The 22,196-nt window shown below is 42.4% G+C and overlaps 1 protein-coding gene across 1 annotated transcript; it reads right to left on the reverse strand.

Moving 5' to 3' along the window:
* Nucleotides 1–26: 26 nt before the first annotated feature.
* Nucleotides 27–21,774, reverse strand: LOC311109107 (enoyl-CoA delta isomerase 2-like). The gene is made up of 10 exons (XM_084151914.1): nt 21,667–21,774; nt 20,592–20,754; nt 20,140–20,238; nt 19,413–19,595; nt 10,718–10,787; nt 4,759–4,861; nt 4,348–4,468; nt 3,807–3,896; nt 3,408–3,551; nt 27–1,829 (listed from the first exon to the last, which is right to left on the reverse strand). The coding sequence occupies exons 1-10, from the start codon at nt 21,708–21,710 to the stop codon at nt 1,674–1,676; spliced, it is 1,173 nt and encodes a 390-aa protein (XP_084008040.1). The 5' UTR covers nt 21,711–21,774; the 3' UTR covers nt 27–1,673.
* Between the last annotated feature and the right edge of the window lie 422 nt (nt 21,775–22,196).

Below are 22,196 nucleotides of genomic sequence, written 5' to 3' on the forward strand. Positions count from 1 at the left end.
TGAGGTTTGAATATAACCAAATGAGCCAACACCATTATCTTTATTACCACTTATTTATTTGACCAGGCTTGGCTACATTCAAAGCGACTGATTTCACGAAAGGTATGATTTATTGAAAGGGTGGTACAACCTTACAGCCATCATTTGTTTGAATTTCCATTATTCTAAATACCCAAGTTTAGTCTATCATAATTCAAACTGTATGTTTTGTTACACTAGTGTTGTACCCAATTTACTACGTTCCATATCCATTCCGTTCACAACCATTTGACTCTGCAGCCCATAGATAGTAAATATAACCTTTGGGAGCGCTTTATCGCTACAAGTGTTTTGCTTGGCAAAAGCAGGTTGTTATGTACCTGCTATCGGTCAGGGAAAGGTTAAGCAAACCAGGTGTGACACGCAAAGCAGGGCCGCTGTAGAGGTAAGGGACAGCCCAGTGTGGACGATGTGATATATTTTCCCTCTCAGTTGTGTTAGTCTGATACATCATGCAAGAGACAAATGTACTAATCTCTCATGCCTTGAGGTACACTGCATTGGCCTGTCAAACCAAATGCAATGGATAGAGAACCTATGCCATCTAGTGGGGAGGGTGTCAATAAATTAAGTATTGGAATGCGCCTCTGGGGTGCTCTTGGGCCAAAAGGGGTCACTCCAAATGGACAGAAATATTGTCTGTCCCGAATTTAGCTCATTGGACAGATAAGGCACACCTCCCCTTACCCATGAGAAAATGCATACAGGTTTCATTAGATACATTGATTCATATTATATCATTTAGGTATAAACATTCAAACCAAATATATGTATACAATTAGCAAATAAACTTCCATAGTTCATCTTCCAAATGAAAAAGGACAAACTCACATTTCTGGCATGAAGGCTGAAGAGCTGTTGAATATATATATCTTTTTTTTGGTGCAGTACGCCCTCTGTAGGATGCTAAGTGAAAGGGCAGACATCATACAACCCATCACTATCCTTTTCCCTTCCTCAAATCATTGTCCCTTCGTCACAAAAAGACATTGAAAAACATTTTGATCTAAAATAAATGTATTACTGCAATCAAAACAGATATAGTTGGATGTGTGAAACAATGTCATCATCTCCACAAATCCTTTAGTACATATAGAATACCACGGGACAGTACAAGACACTTCCTCTTGGAAGGTATTCCAAAGCATTTGTTCAGTCCTAAGGCATTTTGGACTAAGGCACTACCCACCTTCAATTTACTATACACACCCCTTGGTAGCTTTAGTCCATGTAAGTTACATTCCTTCACTGGTGTTTCAAAACAGGGAATGCCCAGATATGTTAAATGCAAAACAAACCAGATCAACGGTTAAAAATATACAGAATGGGTTTGTGTGTTACTATTAATATAATTAATTTACAAAACCATCTGATAAAACTGTAGAAAATAAGGCATCTGCTCAAGGCTGGTAAAATGTGGGTCATGCTCATTAGGGCACGCAATGGAATACATTTGTAAATGTTTTGCAATAAAAACAGATTAGCGTTTCTTTTAACACCAGGTAGTGGTAGTCCCTCCCTGTTCATTTTTTTTTCTATTCCGCTTGGTACCTAATGAACACGACTCAGGCTAGGCACTCTGCTCCGTGGGCTCTGTCTGTGGGTCTCTGGAGGAGGAGGGGTGGATCTCTTCCTCACAGCTTAGCCTTAGCCTGGAAGAAGCTCATGATGGCCTGCATGCACTCGTCTGAGAGCCAGCGCTCCACCAGGCGCTCCACCTCCTTGTCGTTGATAGAGTGGAGCCGTTCCTTCTCTGTCCCACGGATCAGCTGCTTGGACAGGGCTAGGGACTAGACAGACAGGAAACAGCAATAGGATGAAAGTAGAGGTACAAAACTGCACTGTCCACAAAATGTGGAAATGTGTCTTTAGTTTCATCATACTTATATATTTGACTGACATAAAATAAAATAAACTTGTTTTGTGTTTTCAAATACAGTGCCCTGTACTCCAGCAATTTGGATGTATGATCAATTGATGTCTGAAGTCCTTTTTTAATGGTATTTTCATGCATAGCAGTTAATTCAATTAGAAATAAAAGCACATTATGTATCTAGTCCACCTTTTTTAGGAAACCATAAGTAGGTTGGTATTTGGTCCCATATCCCGTGCATGCAATAAAGGCATCAAGCCGGCTACTTTATAAACTGTGGATGCATTTAAATTGTGTATTGGTTATGCCTTGCCCAATAGTAAGTGAATGGTACTGCCCAAACGACCGCAATGTCACAGCGGAATCAATGGCTGAATATGAGCTGAAATGGCTGAATATGAGCTGAAATGGCTGGATATGAGCTGAAATGGCTGAATATGAGCTGAAATCTAACTTAGCCTTCATAACATGACAAACAATTATAGGCTCATCTTTTCTACTGTTCTGAAGCAAAACAATCTGTGTTAACCATATTACAACTATAATTTCATTTCCTAGTTGTCTAACTCCCTACCAAATGTGCACATCCTGTAGCCTTGCCACCAGACTATATAGAAATAGTGACGCTTTCCTGTAACATTTTCCCTGCTTATGTTTGTGATTATATAATATTGTGGCCTTGATATACTGCCATATCCTATATTACTGGCACTTCACTAACATTTTGGAATAGTCATTCAAATCACTGCAAACTGTGCTGTTCATCTAATCAGCTGGGACCCTTGAACATTTTTATGAATTTGTGAATGAAATTCAATGTGCAGAATGTGGCTCTGGTCACTTAGAAATAGGAAAAGGAGTCCGTCCAGGGAAGCGCAGCCACAGCCAATAACATAATATAGAATGCAAAATTCCTGGAACGTTCAAAAAGGAAGTTATGTAACATACAACAAACTTTCATCAATATTGATACGTTCCAGGAATGTTAAAATATTTCTGAATACACAACATTACAGCCACAGCCAATAACATAATATAGAATGCAAAATTCCTGGAACGTTCAAAAAGGAAGTTATGTAAAATACACAGCACATCTGAAATTAGCCCACCCAACTACCTCATCCCTATATTGTTATTTATTTTGCTCTTTTGCACCCCAGTATCTCTATTTGCACATCTAGCATTCCAGTGTTAATACTAATTGTAATTATTTTGCACTATAGCCTTACCTCCATAACTTGCTACATTTGCACACACTGTATATATATTTTCTGTTGTATTTTTTTACTTTATGTTTTTTTACCCCATATGTAACTCTGTGTTGTTGTTTTTAATCGCACTGCTTTGCTTTATCTTGGCCAGGTCGCAGTTGTAAATGAGAACTTGTTCTCAACTGGCTTACCTGGTTAAATATATATATTTTTTTTATTACACAAAACACACAAACATTTCAAACGATGTCTGACGTTCAATGTTTGCTGGGGCTTTGACTCACGTTTCTGGGAAGCTTGGCATAGGCCTTCAGTCTGGTGGCCACCTCGGTTTGGAAGCTGCTGTCGGGGAAGACCTCGGTAACCAGGCCCTGGGCACACGCCTGGGCGGCCGTCAGTTTCTTGTTGAACAGCAGCATCTCACTGGCCTAGTCACAGACCATGGCAATGTTGTCCATTAGTGTAATTTCATTCAATTCAAACTGCAAGTCAAATACATACTAATAAAGAACAGAAGTAAAATAAATACATTTAAAAATATTTGATCCATATGTGTAACTTTGCCTTTCTCGTCAATCATGCATTGATGTTGGAAATAGGAAAACTGAGTAGAGAGCTGCCTGGGGAAATCCTTCTATGAAATGCATTAGTTGCAGCAAAGGAACAAGGGGGAGTATCCATACCTTTGCATTACCCATCATTTTGGGGAAGGTGTAGGAGGAGCAGCCCTCTGGGCTCTGTCCCAGCTGGCTGAAGGGGGTGTGGAATGTAGCCTGTCAGGAGGGGGGGGGGGGGGGGGGAAGCACATTAGGCAGGAACACCCCCAACCGCTTACTGCAGAGTATAGTGAAAAATGGAAGTGGAGAATGCCAATGTGGACCTAGTGGTATGGGTGGTGCACTGGTGGTCACAACACCGTTGCTTATTTGACCTCCACTGAGGTATGCATATAAAACAGGGGTCCCCAATGAAGATCCTGGAGAGCTTTTCATCCAGCCCAGTATCAACAGAAGTTTAAGAAAATCAACTAATCATAGTCTAGTTGTTAGTGCTGGTGGACAGGATCAAAGGCATGGACACCCAGTATCTTTCCAGGACTGGAGTTGGATACCCCTAATATAATCCAACGCTAATCTTGTATTATCAACTAACAGACATATATATAGAGAGACGATATAAATGTGTTCTAAGCCAACACTGAGTGGACATGACAAAGCACCTTACCCTCTCTGTGGCGTAGACCACCTCAAACAGGCCCAATAGCGTGACGGACACGCCCACAGCCGGACCGTTGATCACCGCAATCAGGGGCTTGGGGAAGTCGATGAACGCTTTGACAAACTCCCTGAACACACACACACACACACACACACACACACACACACACACACACACACACACACACACACACACACACACACACACACACACACACACACACACACACACACACACACACACACACACACACACACACACACACACACACACACACACACACACACACACACACACACACACACACACACACACACACACACACACACACACACACACACACACACACACACACACACTATGAAAATGCTTATCTCAAAGTAAACTCTCGCCTGCTCCTTTTGGGTAAGTACTTACCTCAGCAACTCGCCTGCATCTTTTGCCATCTGCTGCATCCCGCCCTCAGGGATTTTGGTGAAGTTTGTCAGGTCGTTGCCACTGCAGTAGAAGTCTCCACTACCTTGAGGGGGTGAACAAGAACTGCCACATGAAGCAGTTAAGAAGACTGGAACAGGGCAATACGATTTGACTTGCAAGTCACTGCATCACTGTAAAGCCTTAAAGGGGCAATTCAAACAATAAAGTTGGTCACCAGGCCACCGTTTCGGTAAAAATCCAGCTATGAATGCAAAGACTGTCCATCCATGATATCAATTTCCAACATTTAACCATGTTTTAAGGCTATATAGTGTTTGTTTACAATTACATTGTTTACAACTTATTAGTTGAACTAAGCTCATGAGGCATTTCTAAGTTATATTTTTCAAGACTCAATGGCTATATTTAATTAATTTAAAAGTCCAAAAATGTATGTAGCAATCACAGATTGCCCCATTTAAAGGTCTAAAGCTGGGGTGGGGTGTCAAACTCATTCCATGGAGGGCCTAGCATCTGCTGTTTTTTTTGTGTTTTTTTTTCTCCTTTCAGTTAAGACCTAGACAACCATGTGAGGAGAGTTACTTCCTAATCAGTGACCTTAATTCATAAGTCAAGTACAAGGTAGGAGAGAAAACCCGCAGACACATGGCCCTCCGTGGAATGAGTTTGACACCTGTGGACTAAAGAAAGAAAAGCCCACACACAGTATGTTGCTCCCACATGCTTCTTTTCATGCACCATAATAAACTGTGTGTAATATCCTGTGTTCTGGCTTTTCTTTAGTCCTAGTGTTAATTTGTGGCCCAGCAGTGCATACAGTATTCAGACCCCTTGACTTTTTACACATTTTGTTAAGTTACAGACTTATTCTAAAATGTATTAAATTGTTATTTTTCCCTCATCAACCTACACAGAATACCCCATAATAACAAAGCAAAAACAGGTTTGTAGAAATGTTTGCTAATATATTACAAATAAAAAACAAGACACCTTATTTACATAAGTATTCAGACCCTTTGCTATGAGACTCGAAATTGAGCTCAGGTGCATCCTGTTTCCATTGATCATCCTTGAGATGTTTCTACAACTTGATTGAAGTCCACCTGTGGTAAATTCAATTGATTGGACATGATTTGGAAAGGCACACACCTGTCTATATAAGGTCCCACAGTTGACAGTGCACATCAGAGCAAAATCCAAGACATGAGGTTAAAGGAATTGTCTGTAGAGCACCGAGACAGGATTGTGTAGAGGCACAGGTCTGGGGAATGGTACCAAAAATTCTGCAGCATTGAAGGTCCCCAAGAACACAGTGGCCTCCATCATTCTTAAATGGAAGAAGTTTGGAACCACCAAGACTCTTCCTAGAGCTGGCCGCCCAGCCAAACTGAATATCACATTTACATAAGTATTCAGACCCTTTACTCAGTACTTTGTTGAAGCACCTATGGCAGCGATTACAGCCTCAAGTCTTCTTGGGTATGAAGCTACAAGCTTGGCACACTTGTATTTTGGTAGTTTCTCCCATTCGTCTCTGCAGATCCTCTCAAGCTCGGTCAGGTTGGATTGGGAGCGTTGCTTCACAGCTATTTTCAGGTCTCTCCAGAGATGTTCGATCGTGTTCAAATCGGAGACTTGTCCCGAAGCCACTCTTGCATTGTCTTGGCTTTGTGTTTATGGTTGTTGTCCTGTTGGAAGGTGAATCTTCGCCCCAGTCTGAGGTCCTGAGCGCTCTGGAGCAGGTTTTCATTAAAGATCTCTCTGTACTTTGCTCTTTTCATCATTGCCTCGATCCTGCCTAGTCTCCCAGTCACTGCCGCTGAAAAACATCCCCACAGTATGATGCTGCCACCACTATGCTTCACCGTAGGGATGGTGGCAGGTTTCCTCCAGACGTGACGCTTGGCATTCCGGACAAAGAGAATCTTGTTTCTCATTGTCTAAGAGTCATTCAGGTGCCTTTTGGCAAACTCCAAGGGGGCTGTCGTGCCTTTCACTGAGGAGTGGCTTCCATCTGGCCACTCTACTAGAAAGGCCTGATTGGTGGAGTGCTGCAGAGATGGTTGTCCTTTTGGAAAGTTCTTCCATCTCCACAGAGGAACTCTAGAGCTCTGTCAGAGTGACCATTGGGTTCTTGGTCACCTCCCTGACCAAGGCCCTTCTCCCCCAATTGCTCAGGTTGGTCAGAGGCTACTGTGTTCTTGTGGACCATCAATGCTGCAGAAATTTTTTGGTACCCTTCCCCAGATCTGTGCCGTGACACAATCCTGTCTCGGAGCTCTACGGACAATTCCTTCGACCTCATGGCTTGGTTTTTGCTCAGACATGCACTGTCAACTGTGGGACCTTATATAGACAGGTGCGTGCCTTTCCAAATCATGTCCAATGAATTTAATTTAACACAGGTGGACTTCAATCAAGTTGTAGAAACATCTCAAGGATGATCAATGGAAACAGGATGCACCTGAGCTCAATTTCGAATCTCATAGCAAAGGGTCTGAATACTTATGTAAATAAGGTATTTCTGTTGCTTATTTTAAATAAATTAGCAAAGATCTGTAAAAACCTGTTTTCGCTTTTTCATTATGGGGTATTGTGTGTATATTGCTGAAGATTATAAAACATTTTTAAATCCATTTTAGAATAAGTCTATAACGTACCAAAATGTGGAAAAAGTCAAGGAGTCAGAATACTTTCCGAAGGCACTGTATGTGACCATTTAAACGTAAACTTTTTTTAAAAAATCTAAATGCATTTTTTGCAGAAATGCCTTCTGGAACATGTGAACTGTCATGTGCCTTAATAACAAACTTGTGTGCCATCTGTAAGCATGAATAAAATGGTTAAATTACGAGCCTAGTTGGTTTAGCCATGGAAAAAGACAGCAACCTTCCCGCTAGCCATGATTGGCTGAGATAATGAGTGGGTTGGACATGCCGAGAGATTAGTTCGGATTGGTATGCCATGTAGCATGCTTCTGTCTATAATATAAGCTGGTCAATATGTGTAGGCAATCCTTTCTAACGCGCCTTTTTTGAAAGATATCACATACAGTGAGGGAAAAAAGTATTTGATCCCCTGCTGATTTTGTACGTTTGCCCACTGACAAAGACATGATCAGTCTATCATTTTAATGGTAGGTTTATTTGAATAGTGAGAGACAGAATAACAACAAAAAAATCCAGAAAAACCCATGTCAAAAATGTTATAAATGATTTGCATTTTAATGAGGGAAATAAGTATTTGACCCCTCTGCAAAACATGACTTAGTACTTGGTGACAAAACCCTTGTTGGCAATCACAGAGGTCAGACGTTTCTTGTAGTTGGCCACCAGGTTTGCACACATCTCAGGAGGGATTTTGTCCCACTCCTCTTTGCAGCTCTTCTCCAAGTCATTAAGGTTTCGAGGATGACGTTTGGCAACTCGAACCTTCAGCTCCCTCCACAGATTTTCTATGGGATTAAGGTCTGGAGACTGGCTAGGCCACTCCAGGACCTTAATGTGCTTCTTCTTGAGCCACTCCTTTGTTGCCTTGGCCGTGTGTTTTGGGTCATTGTCATGCTGGAATACCCATCCACAACCCATTTTCAATGCCCTGGCTGAGGGAAGGAGGTTCTCACCCAAGATTTGATGGTATATGGCCCCGTCCATCGTCCCGTTGATGCGGTGAAGTTGTCCTGTCCCCTTAGCAGAAAAACACCCCCAAAGCATAACGTTTCCACCTCCATGTTTGACGGTGGGGATGGTGTTCTTGGGGTCATAGGCAGCATTCCTCCACCTCCAAACACGGCGAGTTGAGTTGTTGCCAAAGAGCTCCATTTTGGTCTCAACTGACCACAACACTTTCACCCAGTTCTCCTCTGAATCATTCAGATGTTCATTGGAAAACTTCAGACGGGCGTGTATATGTGCTTTCTTGAGCAGGGGGACCTTGCGGGCGCTGCAGGATTTCAGTCCTTCACGGCGTAGTGTGTTACCAATAGTTTTCTTGGTGACTATGGTCCCAGCTGCCTTGAGATCATTGACAAGATCCTCCCGTGTAGTTCTGGGCTGATTCCTCACCATTCCAGCCTTGTGTAGGTCTACAATCTTGTCCCTGACATTCTTGGAGAGCTCTTTGGTCTTGGCCATGGTGGAGAGTTTGGAATCTGATTGATTGATTGCTTCTGTGGACAGGTGTCTTTTATACAGGTAACAAACTGAGATTAGGAGCACTCCCTTTAAGAGTGTGCTCCTAATCTCAGCTCGTTACCTGTATAAAAGACACCTGGGAGCCAGAAATCTTTCTGATTGAGAGGGGGTCAAATACTTATTTCCCTCATTAGAATGCAAATCAATTTCAAAAATTTTTGACATGGGTTTTTCTGGATTTTGTTGTTGTTATTCTGTCTCTCACTGTTCGAATAAACCTACCATTAAAATTATAGACAGATCATTTCTTTGTCAGTGGGCAAACGTACAAAATCAGCAGGGGATCAAATACTTTTTTCCCCTCACTGTAGTAGAACTGCATAAGTGTTGCTCTCGACTTTCTGGAGGGCCGAGTTTTGAAATCAGTGGAATTAGAGTATGATAGCTAAGGAGATGGAGAAAATTCTGGCGTTTGATTGCAAATATGCAGATGGAGTCAAAAAGAGAACACACAGAAGGCTGTTGTATAAAACACCCGTCTCCGGATTACATCTTCAAACTAAGGGCAACCATGGCATCTGTGACAGAGAGGGAGAAGCTTCCATCCATGTATATGGGTAAGATAGTCTAGCTAGCTACATTTTCAGATATTACAAGTTTCTAATTTTGTTAGAAAGTCGTTTCATTTCATGTTAAAGTTTACGGTTAGCTAGCTAGCTAACGTTAGCTGGCTGGCTAGCTAGCTAACGTTACGTGTATGATCTGTGTAGTAATAGTATTCATATCTCAGAGCCATTTGCATTGCTAGCTATAGCCTAATGTTAGCTAGCTAACATTGAACCTGTTTGGATAGTTACCTGCAGATTCATGCAGGGTAGTAACATCATGAGTTGGGATTACGGTTCATTGTTTAGATGGCTAGCTACATAACATGTCTAAACAAAAGACTCCATTATGCAAGTAACTATTTCAATAGAATGTTTATGATGTCACTGCGACAACTGTCGTTAGACGTAGCTAGTATATTCGCTCTGGCAATCTAGTCCGATTTCAGAGCACTCGTCTGAGTGTGCCAGAGAGCAGAATAACTGATGAATTTACAAACGTTCAACACCCGTTGAATATGGCCGGTGTCAGTAAATGTCGGCAAAAAAGCGTAATTAAATTGTTGCCAGCAGCACAGTTAGTCACCAACGCTCTGGATAACATGAACACAGCCTAACCAGCTCTGCTAGGGCAAGTAAAATGGTCAGAGTGAGGTGTTCTCTCATTCATGTCTAGAAGTAGCTAGCAAGCTAACTAAATTTTGTTAGGTCAGAACGCTCTGATCAACCCTACTTTTCGTCCAGAGCGTCCAGTGGGCGCTCTGAACGCTCCGAGAGTGAAACACTCTGAATTTACGAACGCCCAGAGCACATAGCCTCACATGTGAATCCTTAAACGAGACGGGTGGGGCTAAAGCTTAAAAGGGTGTGAATGATGCTGAATGGGTGTAGACAAAGAAGAGCGCTCCAGTAAGTACCAACACATTCAAGGGCCATTTTCTCAAAAGTGAGGTTACAAGTTTATCAACTTTCAAAGCAGAATTACTTTCCCGTTGTTCCTCAACTGTAGTGTATGATATACAATTTTCTACCTCTGAGTCTCTACTTCTATCCAATGTTGAAAAAATAAATACAAATAACACCATTTTAAATATTGCTGTATAAGACCGAATCGAGCCGGTCGGTCACATATTCATATCACCGATACTCTCTTTAATGCATTCATTATTTCAATGGGAGGAATAGGTTGGTTGGCTCTACCTGTGATTACAGTAATGACAGAGTCATCTTTGCCAGCTTCATCCAGCGCTTTGATGATCTCGTTGTACATCTGGATAGAAGGAGGAAAACAATAGAATTGAAGAACTGGATGATTACTGGATATTTGGGATGTGCATAGGCAGTTTGTAATGTCTGCTAAATGGCATATTATTATTATTATTATTATTTTATTTTTTTCACTATTACAAGGCATTTCCACATTTAAAAAAAACATACCACAACATGTATTACACTTTGCCTTAGGACACAGGACTATGTATTTACATGGTGGTTAAATAGGAAGGTAGACATGGTTCCACATAGTTATGTAGTACTTATCTACAAAATATGTTTAATGTTTACACTGCCCTGACAAAAATGAATTTCCTGCAAGTTTGAGGCAAATTTGCTGCAAACTAAATAGTGTGCCACAAAATGTTGCCAGAAGTTTGAAAATGTTTGCCACTGGTGAATCTGCGGCAAACCTTTGGCAACAATATTTATTGCCACTAGTGGCAAACAGTTTACCAGAAGCCATTTATGGTAGACGCGAGTTCCAAGACCAGTAACCGTTGATGACCAGTCAGTGGGAGAAGAAAAATCTGTTGGAAAATGGAAACTAAGCTATCTAGCTACTTAACGAAGTTGTCCGGTGAGTGTCTAACTTAATTAAACTTCCTAATATACTTAAAAATTATGTTTGCTAATTGATGCCTAGTTAGCAATGTTATGCTTTATGGGATAGAGTGAAACACATTTTGTTATCAGTTTCAATCTGTCAGTGCCACTGACTGGCTAGCGCTTAGCTAGCTAACATTAGCTATCATATTTTTGCACAATTAATATGATAGCTAGCTATCGAACTAATGATTTGCCTAAAAATGTTTAGGTGAATACGTTGCTGTCTTTTAATAACAATATGCATTTCAATATGCTAGTGTCACAGTTCAGTAACATGTTAGCTAGCACAACAGCTAAGGTAGCAACAATATTAGCTGATTTGACAAAGCGAAACTTCACTTTTGCAGATGGATACCCTTCCCCTAACCGTGGTGTTGGAAGAGGATGCATCATTTACATTACATTACATTTTAGTAATTTAGCAGACGCTCTTATCCAGAGTGACTTACAGTTAGTGAATACATATTTTTTTTTATACTGGCCCCCCGTGGGAAACGAACCCACAACCCTGGCGTTGCAAATGCCATGCTCTATCAACTGAGCTACATCCCTGCCGGCCATTCCCTCCCCAACCCTGGACGACGCTGGGCCAATTGTGCGCCGCCCATGAGTCTCCCGGTCGCGGCCGGTGGCGACAGAGCCTGGATTCGAACCAGGATCTCTAGTGGCACAGTTAGCACTGCGATGCAGTGCCTTAGACCACTGCGCCACTCAGTGAAAATGAGTGTATTGACTTCAAACTTGATAAGGTAAGCAAACGCATGTATTATCATAAATGTAGCCTACCGGTATACATTCCTTCTTTGTAACAATTAGATCTTTCATTGTTTTAAACTAGTAGCTAGCTCATCTTGTTCATGTGTTGTTCCTTCTCTCTTTCTTTCTAGAAGCAAATCAAGACAGATTGAAGCCTTCAATCAAACTAAGGAAAGAGAAATGTGTGCACCAGGTCAAGGTTTCTTGCATGGCTTTGAGATGTAAGTTAACTATAATTCATTTTAGAAAAATATACACCAGAGTGAGGAAAAATAGCCATCTAGTAGACAACTTGCTCTTACATTATGGAGTCCCCAGTCTATATTGAAGATCATAATTAGTTGATAAGTTTCAATCAAATTTGTTAAGGCTTGGCTGATGAAAACGTTTGTATATTGTGGCTCTATACGAACAGTTGGCCACACATTTAAAAGGTAGATTTAGTAGGCCTAAGTCCCAATTTATGCTAGCTACATTGTTTGTTTATATAGCATTTATACAAGGCAGAGACATTTTCTTGCTGAAAAATATATACACTACATGACCAAAAGTATGAGGACACTAGGGCTGTTACGGTGACCGGTGGTCACGAGTCATGACGGCAGTCAAATTCCACGTGACCGTTTAGTCACGGTAATTAGCCTTCTCCAAGCTCTGATGCTGCTGTTGGTCATTAGTAGCCTACCAAACAAGTGCTTGTCAAATTGTGAATGAGAGACTAATGAAGTGTGTACAACCTGCGCAAAAAACAAAGCAGAGCTCATGCCTTTCATGCGACTTGTTTCAGCCTTAGAATGTATAAAAAATCTAAACTATATAGGCCAACACTTGTATCACAACTAAAGTTACAGAAATAACTCTAAATTAAGCATATAGGAGTACCTGTTTCTTTGTTAACAGCTCAACACAGAATAGCCGCATGTGTGCACTCCCTCAAATCCTTTGGAGAAAATAGTTGAATAAAATAGAAAATATGTTCCATTTTATTCTTCACACTATAAAATAATGCCACGGAATTCTAAGCAAATCTTGTCTGCTAAATGAACTAGTTTAGCCCACAGCCATATGGCATAGCCAGATCAGGACCTAACATAAGGACAACGCAGAGTTTACTATTATGTTCTTCTGAAATAGACTACATATTCTTCATATCCTGTTTTTTTTTTTTGACCTGTCTAAAATAAATAATGGATTTATTGTGATGGAGTAGGCTATATTACACGGATTTATTCGACTTTTTTAAATGTAGATGTTCCAAAAGGTCTGCATCAGTGGCTTGTAGGCTATGCGTGGAAGCCAGGAGATTCTAAATGTGTTTGTTAATTAACGGTCAATTACCATGAGACCGGCAGTTATTTGCTTGACAATCACCGGCTGGCAAAATTTCATGACCGCCACAGCCTTAGTGGACACCTGCTCGTCGAACATGTTATTCCAAAATTATGGGCATAAATATGGAGTTTGTCCCCCCTTGACTGCTATAAATGCCTTCACTCTTCTGGGAAGGCTTTCCAATAGATGTTGGAACATTGCTGCGGGGACTTGCTTCCATTCAGCCACAAGAGCATTAGTTAGGTCGGGCACTGATGTTGGGCGATTAGGCCTGGCTCGCAGTCGGCATTCCAATTCTTCCCAAAAGGTGTTCGATGGGGTTGAGGTCAGGGCTCTGTGCAGGCCAGTCAAGTTCTTCCACACCGATCTCAACAAACCATTTCTGTATGGACCTTGCTTTGTGCACGGGGGCATTGTCATGCTGAAACAGGAAAGGGCCTTCCCCAAACTGTTGCCACAAAGTTGGAAGCACAGAATCGTCTAGAATGTCATTGTATGCTATAGCGCTAAGATTTCCCTTCACTGGAACTAAGGGGCCTAGCCCTAACCATGAAAAACAGACCCAGACCATTATTCCTCCTCCACCAAACTTTACAGTTGGTACAATGCATTCGGGCAGGTAGCGTTCTCCTGGCATCCGCCAAACCCAGATTTGTCCGTCGGACTGCCAGATGGTGAAGCGTGATTTATCACTCCAGAGAACGTGTTTCCACTGCTCCAGAGTCCAATGTCGGCAAGCTTTACACCACTCCAGCTGACGCTTGGCATTGCGCATGGTGATCTTAGGCTTGTGAAGCTCCCGACGAACAGTTCTTGTGCTGATGTTGCTTCCAGAGGCAGTTTAGAACTCGTAGTGAGTTTTGCAACCGAGGACAGGCAATTTTACGCTCTACACGCTTCAGCGGTCCCGTTCTTTGAGCTTGTGTGGCCTACCACTTCGCGGCTGAGACGTTGTTGCTCCTAGACGTTTCCACTTCACAAAAACAGCACTTACAGTTGACCAGGGCAGCTCAACTGACTTGTTGGAAAGGTGGCATCCCATGACGGTACCACATTAAAAGTCACTGAGCTCTTCAATAAGGCCATTCTACTGCCAATGTTTGTCTATGGATATTGCATGGCTGTGTGCTTGATTTTGTATAATTCCATATGTGATTTCAGCAACGGGTGTGGCTGAAATAGCCGAATCCACTAATTTGAAGGGGTGTCCACATACAGTACCAGTCAAAAGTTTGGACACAACTACTCATTGAAGGGTTTCTTATTTTTACTATTTTCTACATTGTAGAATAATAGTGATGACATCAAAAACTATGAAATAACACATATGGAATTATGTAGTAACCAAAAAAGTGTTAAACAATTCAAAATATATTTTATATTTAAGATTCTTCAAATAGCCACCCTTTGCCTTGATGACAGCTTTGCACACTCTTGGCATTCTCTCAACCAGCTTCATGAGGTAGTCACCTGGAACACATTTCAATTAACAGGTGTGCCTTGTTAAAAGTTAATTCCTGGATGCGTTCTTAATTCGTTTGAGCCAATCAGTTGGGTTGTGACAAGGTAGGGGTGGTATACAGAAGATAGCCCTATTTGGTAAAAGACCAAGTCCATATTATGGCAAGAACAGATCAAATAAGCAAAGAGAAACGACAATCTATCATTACTTTAAGACGAAGGTCAGTCAATCTGGAAAATGTCAAGAACTTTAAAAGTTTATTCAAGTGCAGTCGCAAAAACCATCAAGCGCTATGATGAAACTGGCTCTCATTTGGACTGCCACAGGAAAGGAAGACCCAGTTACCTCTGCTGCAGAGGATAATTTCCTTAGAGTTAACTGCACCTTCGATTGCAGCCCAAAAACATGCTTCAGAGTTCAAGTCACAGACACATCTCAACATCAACTTTTCAGAGGAGACTGCGTGAATCAGACGTTGATGGTCGAATTGCTGCAAATAAACCACTACTAAAGGACACCAATGAGAAGAAGAGACTTGCTTGGGCCAAGAAACACAAGCAATGGACATTAGACTGGTGGAAATCTGTCCTTTGGTCTGATGAGTCCAAATTTGAGATTAATGGTTCCAACCGCTGTGTCTTTGTGAGACGCAGAGTAGGTGAATGGATGATCTCCGCATGTGTGGTTCCCACCGTGAAGCATGGAGGATCAAATCAAATTTTAATTGTCACCTGCGCCGAATATAACAGGCGTACACCTTACAGTGAAATCTTACTTACAAGCCCTTAACCAACAATGCAGTTTTAAGAAAGAACACCCCTCCCCCAAAAAATAAAATAATACGAGATAAAAGTAACAAATAATTAAAGAGCAGCAGTAAAATAACAATAGGCTATATACAGGGGGTACCGGTACCGAGTCAATGTGCGGGGGCACCGGTTAGTCGAGGTAATATGTACAGTCGTGGTCAAACGTTTTCAGAATGACACAAATACTAATTTTCACAAAGTCTGCTGCCTCAGTTTTGATGATGGCAATTTGCATATACTCCAGAATGTCATGAAGAGTGATAAGATGAAATGCAATTAATTGCCCTCTTTGCCATGAAAATGAACTTAATCCCAAAAAAACATTTCCACTGCATTTCAGCCCTGCCACAAAAGGACCAGCTGCCATCATGTCAGTGATTCTCTCGTTAACACAGGTGAGTGTTGACGAGGACAAGGCTGGAGATCACTCTGTCATGCTGATTGAGTTAGAATAACAGACTAGAAGCTTTAAAAGGAGGGTGGTGCTTGAAATCATTGTTCTTCCTCTGTTAACCATGGTTACCTGCAAGGAAACACGTGCCGTCATCATTGCTATGCACAAAAAGGGCTTCACAGGCAAGGATATTGCTGCTAGTAAGATTGCACCTAAATCAACCATTTATCGGATCATCAAGAACGTCAAGGACAGAGGTTCAATTGTTGTGAAGAAGGCGTCAGGGCACCCAAGAAAGTCCAGCAAGCGCCAGGACCGTCTCCTAAAGTTGATTCAGCTGCGGGACCGGGGCACCACCAGTGCAGAGCTTGCTCAGGAATGGCAGCAGGCAGGTGTGAGTGGATCTGCACGCACAGTGAGGCGAAGGCTTTTGGAGGATGGCCTGGTGTCAAGAAGGGCAGCGAGGAAGCCACTTCTCTCCAGGAAAAACATCAGGGACAGACTGATATTCTGCAAAAGGTACAGGGATTGGACTGCTGAGGACTGGGGTAAAGTCATTTTCTCTGATGAATCCCCTTTCCGATTGTTTGGGGCATCTGGAAATCACCTTGAAGACAAGGTGAGCGCTACCATCAGTCCTGTGTCATGCCAACAGTAAAGCATCCTGATACCATTCATGTGTGGGGTTGCTTCTCAGCCAAGGGAGTGGGCTCACTCACAATTCTGCCTAAGAACACAGCCATGAATAAAGAATGGTACCAACACATCCTCCGAGAGCAACTTCTCCCAACCATCCAAGAACAGTTTGGTGACGACCAATGCCTTTTCCAGCATGATGGAGCACCTTGCCATAAGGCAAAAGTGATAACTAAGTGGCTCTGGGAACAAAACATCGAAATTTTGGGTCCATGGCCAGGAAACTCCCCAGACCTTAATCCCATTGAGAACTTGTGGTCGATCCTCAAGAGGCGAGTGGACAAACAAATACCCACAAATTCTGACAAACTCCAAGCATTGATTATGCAAGATTGGGCTGCCATCAGTCAGGATGTGGCCCAGTAGTTATTTGACAGCATGCCAGGGCGGATTACAGAGGACTTGAAAAAGAAGGGTCAACACTGCAAATATTGACTCTTTGCATAAACTTAATGTAATTGTCAATAAAAGCCTTTGACACTTATGGAATGCTTGTAATTATACTTCAGTATACCATAGTAACATCTGACAAAAGTTTATCATAACACTGAAGCAGCGAACTTTGTGAAGACCAATACTTGGGTCATTCTCAAAACTTTTGACCACAACTATATTTTGCAAATGCACTGTACATAAACACATTGACTACAAAAGGAAAACCAGCCACGTCACTGACACCGACGTCTCGCTTCCAGACAAGCTAAACACCTTCTTCGCCCGCTTTGAGGATAACACAGTGCCACCGACGAGGCCCACTACCAAGGACTGTGGCCTCTCCTTCTCTGTGGCCGAAAGGAGTAAGACATTTAAGCATGTTAGGTAAGAATTATTAAAGTGACTATACTTAGATAATAAACAGAGATTAGTAGCAGCGTAGAAGGCGGGGGGGAGGGGGGGCAATGCAAAAAGTCTGGGTAGCCATTTGATTAGATGTTCAAGAGTCTTATGGCTTGGGGGTAGAAGCTGTTTAGAAGCCTCTTTGACCTAGACTTGGTGCTCCGATACCGCTTGCCGTGCGGTAGCAGAGAGAACAGTCTATGACTAAGGTGGCTGGAGTCTTTGACAATTTTTAGGGCCTTCCTCTGACACCGCCTGGTATAGAGGTCCTGGATGGCAGGAAGCTTGGCCCCAGTGATGTACTGGGCCGTATGCACTACCCTCTGTAGTGCCTTGCGGTCGGAGGCCGAGCAGTTGCCATACCAGGCAGTGATGCAACCAGTCAGGATGCTCTCGATGGTGCAGCTATAGAACCTTTTGAGGATCTGAGGACCCATGCCAAATCTTTTCAGTCTCCTTAGGGGGAATAGGTTTTGTCGTGCCCTCTTCACGACTGTCTTGGTGTGCTTGGACAGTGTTAGTTTGTTGGTAATGTGGACACCAAGGAACTTGAAGCTCTCAACCTGCTCCACTACAGCCCCGTCGATGATATTGGGGGCGTGCTCGGTCCTCTTCTTTTTCCTGTAGTCCACAATCATCTCCTTTGTCTTGATCACGTTGAGGGAGTGGTTGTTGTCCTTGCACCACACGGCCAGGTCTATGACCTCCTCCCTATAGGAGGTGTTTAGTCCCAGGGTCCTTAGCTTAGTGATGAGCTTTGAGGGCACTATGGTGTTGAACGCTGAGCTGTAGTCAATGAATAGCATTCTCATATAGGTGTTCCTTTTGTCCAGGTGTGAAAGGGCAGTGTGGAGCGCAATAGAGATTGCATCATCTGTGGATCTGTTGGGGCGGTATGCAAATTGGAGTGGGTCTAGGATTTCTGGGATAATGGTGTTGATGTGAGCCATGACCAGCCTTTCAAAGCACTTCATGGCTACATACGCGAGTGCTACGGGTCGGTAGTCATTTAGGCAGGTTACCTTAGTGTTCTTGGACACAGGGACTATGGTGGTCTGCTTGAAACATGTTGGTATTACAGACTCAGACAGGGAGAGGTTGAAAATGTCAGTGAATACACTTGCCAGTTGGTCAGCGCATGCTCGGAGTACATGTCCTGGTAATCCGTCTGGCCCTGCGGCCTTCTGAATGTTGACCTATTGAAAAGGTCTTACTCATATCGGCTACGGAGAGCGTGATCACACAGTCGTCCGGAACAGCTGATGCTCTCATGCATGTTTCAGTATTACTTGCCTCGAAGCGAGCATAGAAGTAATTTAGCTCGTCTGGTAGGCTCGTGTCACTGGGCAGCTCGCGGTTGTGCTTCCCTTTGTAGTCTGTAATAGTTTGCAAGCCCTGCCACATCCGACGAGCGTCATAGCCGGTGTAGTACGATTCGATCTTAGTCCTGCATTGACGCTTTGCCTGCTTGATGGTTCGTCGGTGCAGCTGTCACCAGCAAAGCACCAAAGGTGTGATGGTGCTTTGCTGGTGACACTGTCTGTGATTGATTTAGAATTCAAGGCACACTTAAACAGCATGGCTACCACAGCATTCTGCAGCGAAACACCATCCCATCTGGTTTGCGCTTAGTGGGACTATCATTTGTTTTTCAACAGGACAATGACCAACACACCTCCAGGCTGTATAGACAATGACACTAATGCCTATTAATTTAAATCGATGTACCTCCACAGTGATGGCGTTCTTCTTCTGTGGCCTATTGAGCCGAATAGTGGTGACGTTGTCCTCTGTGGAGACCAGCAGCGTGTCAAAGGTGGCAGTGCTCCCAGAGGGCTGTGTGGCTACCGCAGGACCCTCAGCAGCCAGGAGAGAGTCAATCAGGTCCACATACTGCTGTCTGGCATCTTCCTGAGAGGAAGGAATAAAGAGATATACAATGTATCAATTTATGTCTGTCAATGTCATTGTGTGAAGACAATGGCACTTTACTACATTGAGGACATTGTAGTTTGTGTTTTTTATGGGCTCTGAAAATTGTGACATTTAATAAGAATGGCTGATCCTAATTTGTTTTTAATATTATAACCTTGTGAGCAAGGTGTTTGACCTTGCTCACAAGTCGTGTATTTTTGTCTGTTGTTTTTAACAAACTTGGGAGGAATAGCCTTGATAAACAAATGGGTATATTGCTCCAGAGCTTTTGTATAATTTCAGCAAGTAGTTTTGAAAGTAGTGCTCACGAGCCAAAACGGGTACCCGAAAAGTGTAAAGTTGTGTACTACATCATCCATTTCGTATGATATGTTACGTCCTGCAAAAAATAAAAAAAATTACATGTTTTGCAATTTGTATACGTTACGAACTTATAAGTGCTTAAGATCCCAGACTGCATCTTTAATAAAATGTGTATGACAGTGCTGTTATGTATATGCAATAATGGACTGCAGATTACCTGAGATCCAGAGCCCAGAGACTTCCAGGCATCCCATTTGGCCTTGCCGACAAAGTCAAGCATCCCTGGCTTGGGGGTGTTACAGGGTCCCTGAGTGGCCTAATAAGACAACAAAGAGAGAAGAGACGATACTAAAATGAGAGGATCGGTGTCTCCAATAGACTTTAAGGGCTTTCCTCATCCTGTCGCCTTCATGCACTCTGATAGGTTAAGAATCTAGGTCATTGTCATTAGGTCTCAAATGGAAGAAAACAGACTGAAACAGGGAGGGACTACCTGGACTTGTCCAATAAGAAACAGCCCTGGATAGCTTTACAACCGTTACAACAGATCTTTATTTATCTACTGTACAATGGAAACTTGTCTTTTTTCCTGACACAGCATCCAACATGCAAAAATCTTCAGAGACATGACAGCCAAGTAGCTAAGAACAAATAACAATGACCTCTCACCTGTTTGAAGAGAGCATAGATTTTCAGCTTGGCCTCATTGCCAGGGTCTTTCTTCAGCATGCCCATCTGACTCTTGGCATGGTTGAATTGCTCCACCGTCGCCCCCATCATAGAACCAGTTGTGTGCAGCTTCAGAGTGGGAATTTGTGATACTTGGACTGCCCTTAAGAGATCATTTCAAGACAAATGAGTGACATTGCTAACTGGTACTGTTTCCAAAACAATTACGAACTGCCACAAAGGCTAAATAATATTATACATAAGCCTAAATGTTCCAATAAAATGCCAAAGCACAAATGAACTTGGCTGATTGCACTAAGATAGCTCCTAACACCTACAGTGGCCTTTTTAAATTACTGTATTGGATATGGGGAGGATTGGGACAGGATGACACATAACAATGTACTGTGAGAGTTGCAGTACAGTTTGTGATACAAAAATGTTGTGACAGCATTCGATGAGCCATCAATAATTAGTTACTTGACCTTTCCTCTGGTTTTCATTAATTGGTCGTTATTTGGTCTGGTTAGACAAGGCTCATAAATCCGGATGTGGGGCAAAGGTCATAGCTGTTGCAAGACTAGCTACTTTGGCTAGCAGTCTATAACCACCGATAGTTCTAAAATATATTTGCTATATAACTAGAAGTAACTAGCTAGTTAGCGAGCATATCATCATGCAAGCTTTTGTAGTGGTAGCTGATACGTTGGAATGTAAGGTCATTTATGTCCTGCTTTGATATTGTACGGTAGCACTCCCACATAACAGCTCAGCGATAATTAGCTATTTGTGCAGAACATGACATCTTTGAGACAACCTTAGCTAAATACAAGCACCGAGATTGAGGCTCTCGTGCCAACAAGCTAAAACTACATGGTGAAAATAAAATAATGACCATTCGTTTTCCTTAAGAATTGGGCTATGCTAAACTAGCAAGCTACGCTATAGCTCCCTTCATACAGAACAACTAAACTCTAATCTACTCAGTTTGACATCAGCTCCCTGCACCATGTCCACATCAAGTTATCTGTAAATCCACCTTGCAAGTGAGTGTGATGTTTTTAGCTAATCTTACCTGATAAATCGCCACGGTGAAAAGATGCGTAATGCTACAGACATGACAGTGAGGTAATTTCAGTCCAAAGTACAGTAGCAGTACATGGTTGTTCAAGACAATCCGGCGAAATAAATTCTCTATTTACAATCCAGACCCCTCCCCCTCAATTCGTTGTCTTTCACCATTGGCTAATGCTCCGTTTACATCGTGACGTTTCATTACGCCGTATGTCATCTTCATGCAATCACGTTCCTCTACTGGACAGAGAGCATAAAGTCAAAGATAGGGGGCTTTTCTCAATTGCTCCCTCCTCGCGTTCTGTTTCCTCTCTCCTCGTCTCCTTCTCAAAACCCATTGGAGGAGAAGGTCAGTGGGGCGGGATCTCTGGCTTTCTCATCCAATGGGTTTTGACTGAGACGAGGAGAGAGGACACGAGATGTAACATATGGACACAGTTTCACGACAGAAGATAAAATGGAGGAGAGCTTTGTCGCTTGTCAGAAAGCTCATTTATTTTGGGAGATTGCAAAATATGACATTTTCATTCA

The sequence above is a fragment of the Coregonus lavaretus genome (genome assembly GCF_964263955.1).
Source record: "Coregonus lavaretus genome assembly, chromosome: 34".
NCBI lineage: Eukaryota > Metazoa > Chordata > Actinopteri > Salmoniformes > Salmonidae > Coregonus > Coregonus lavaretus.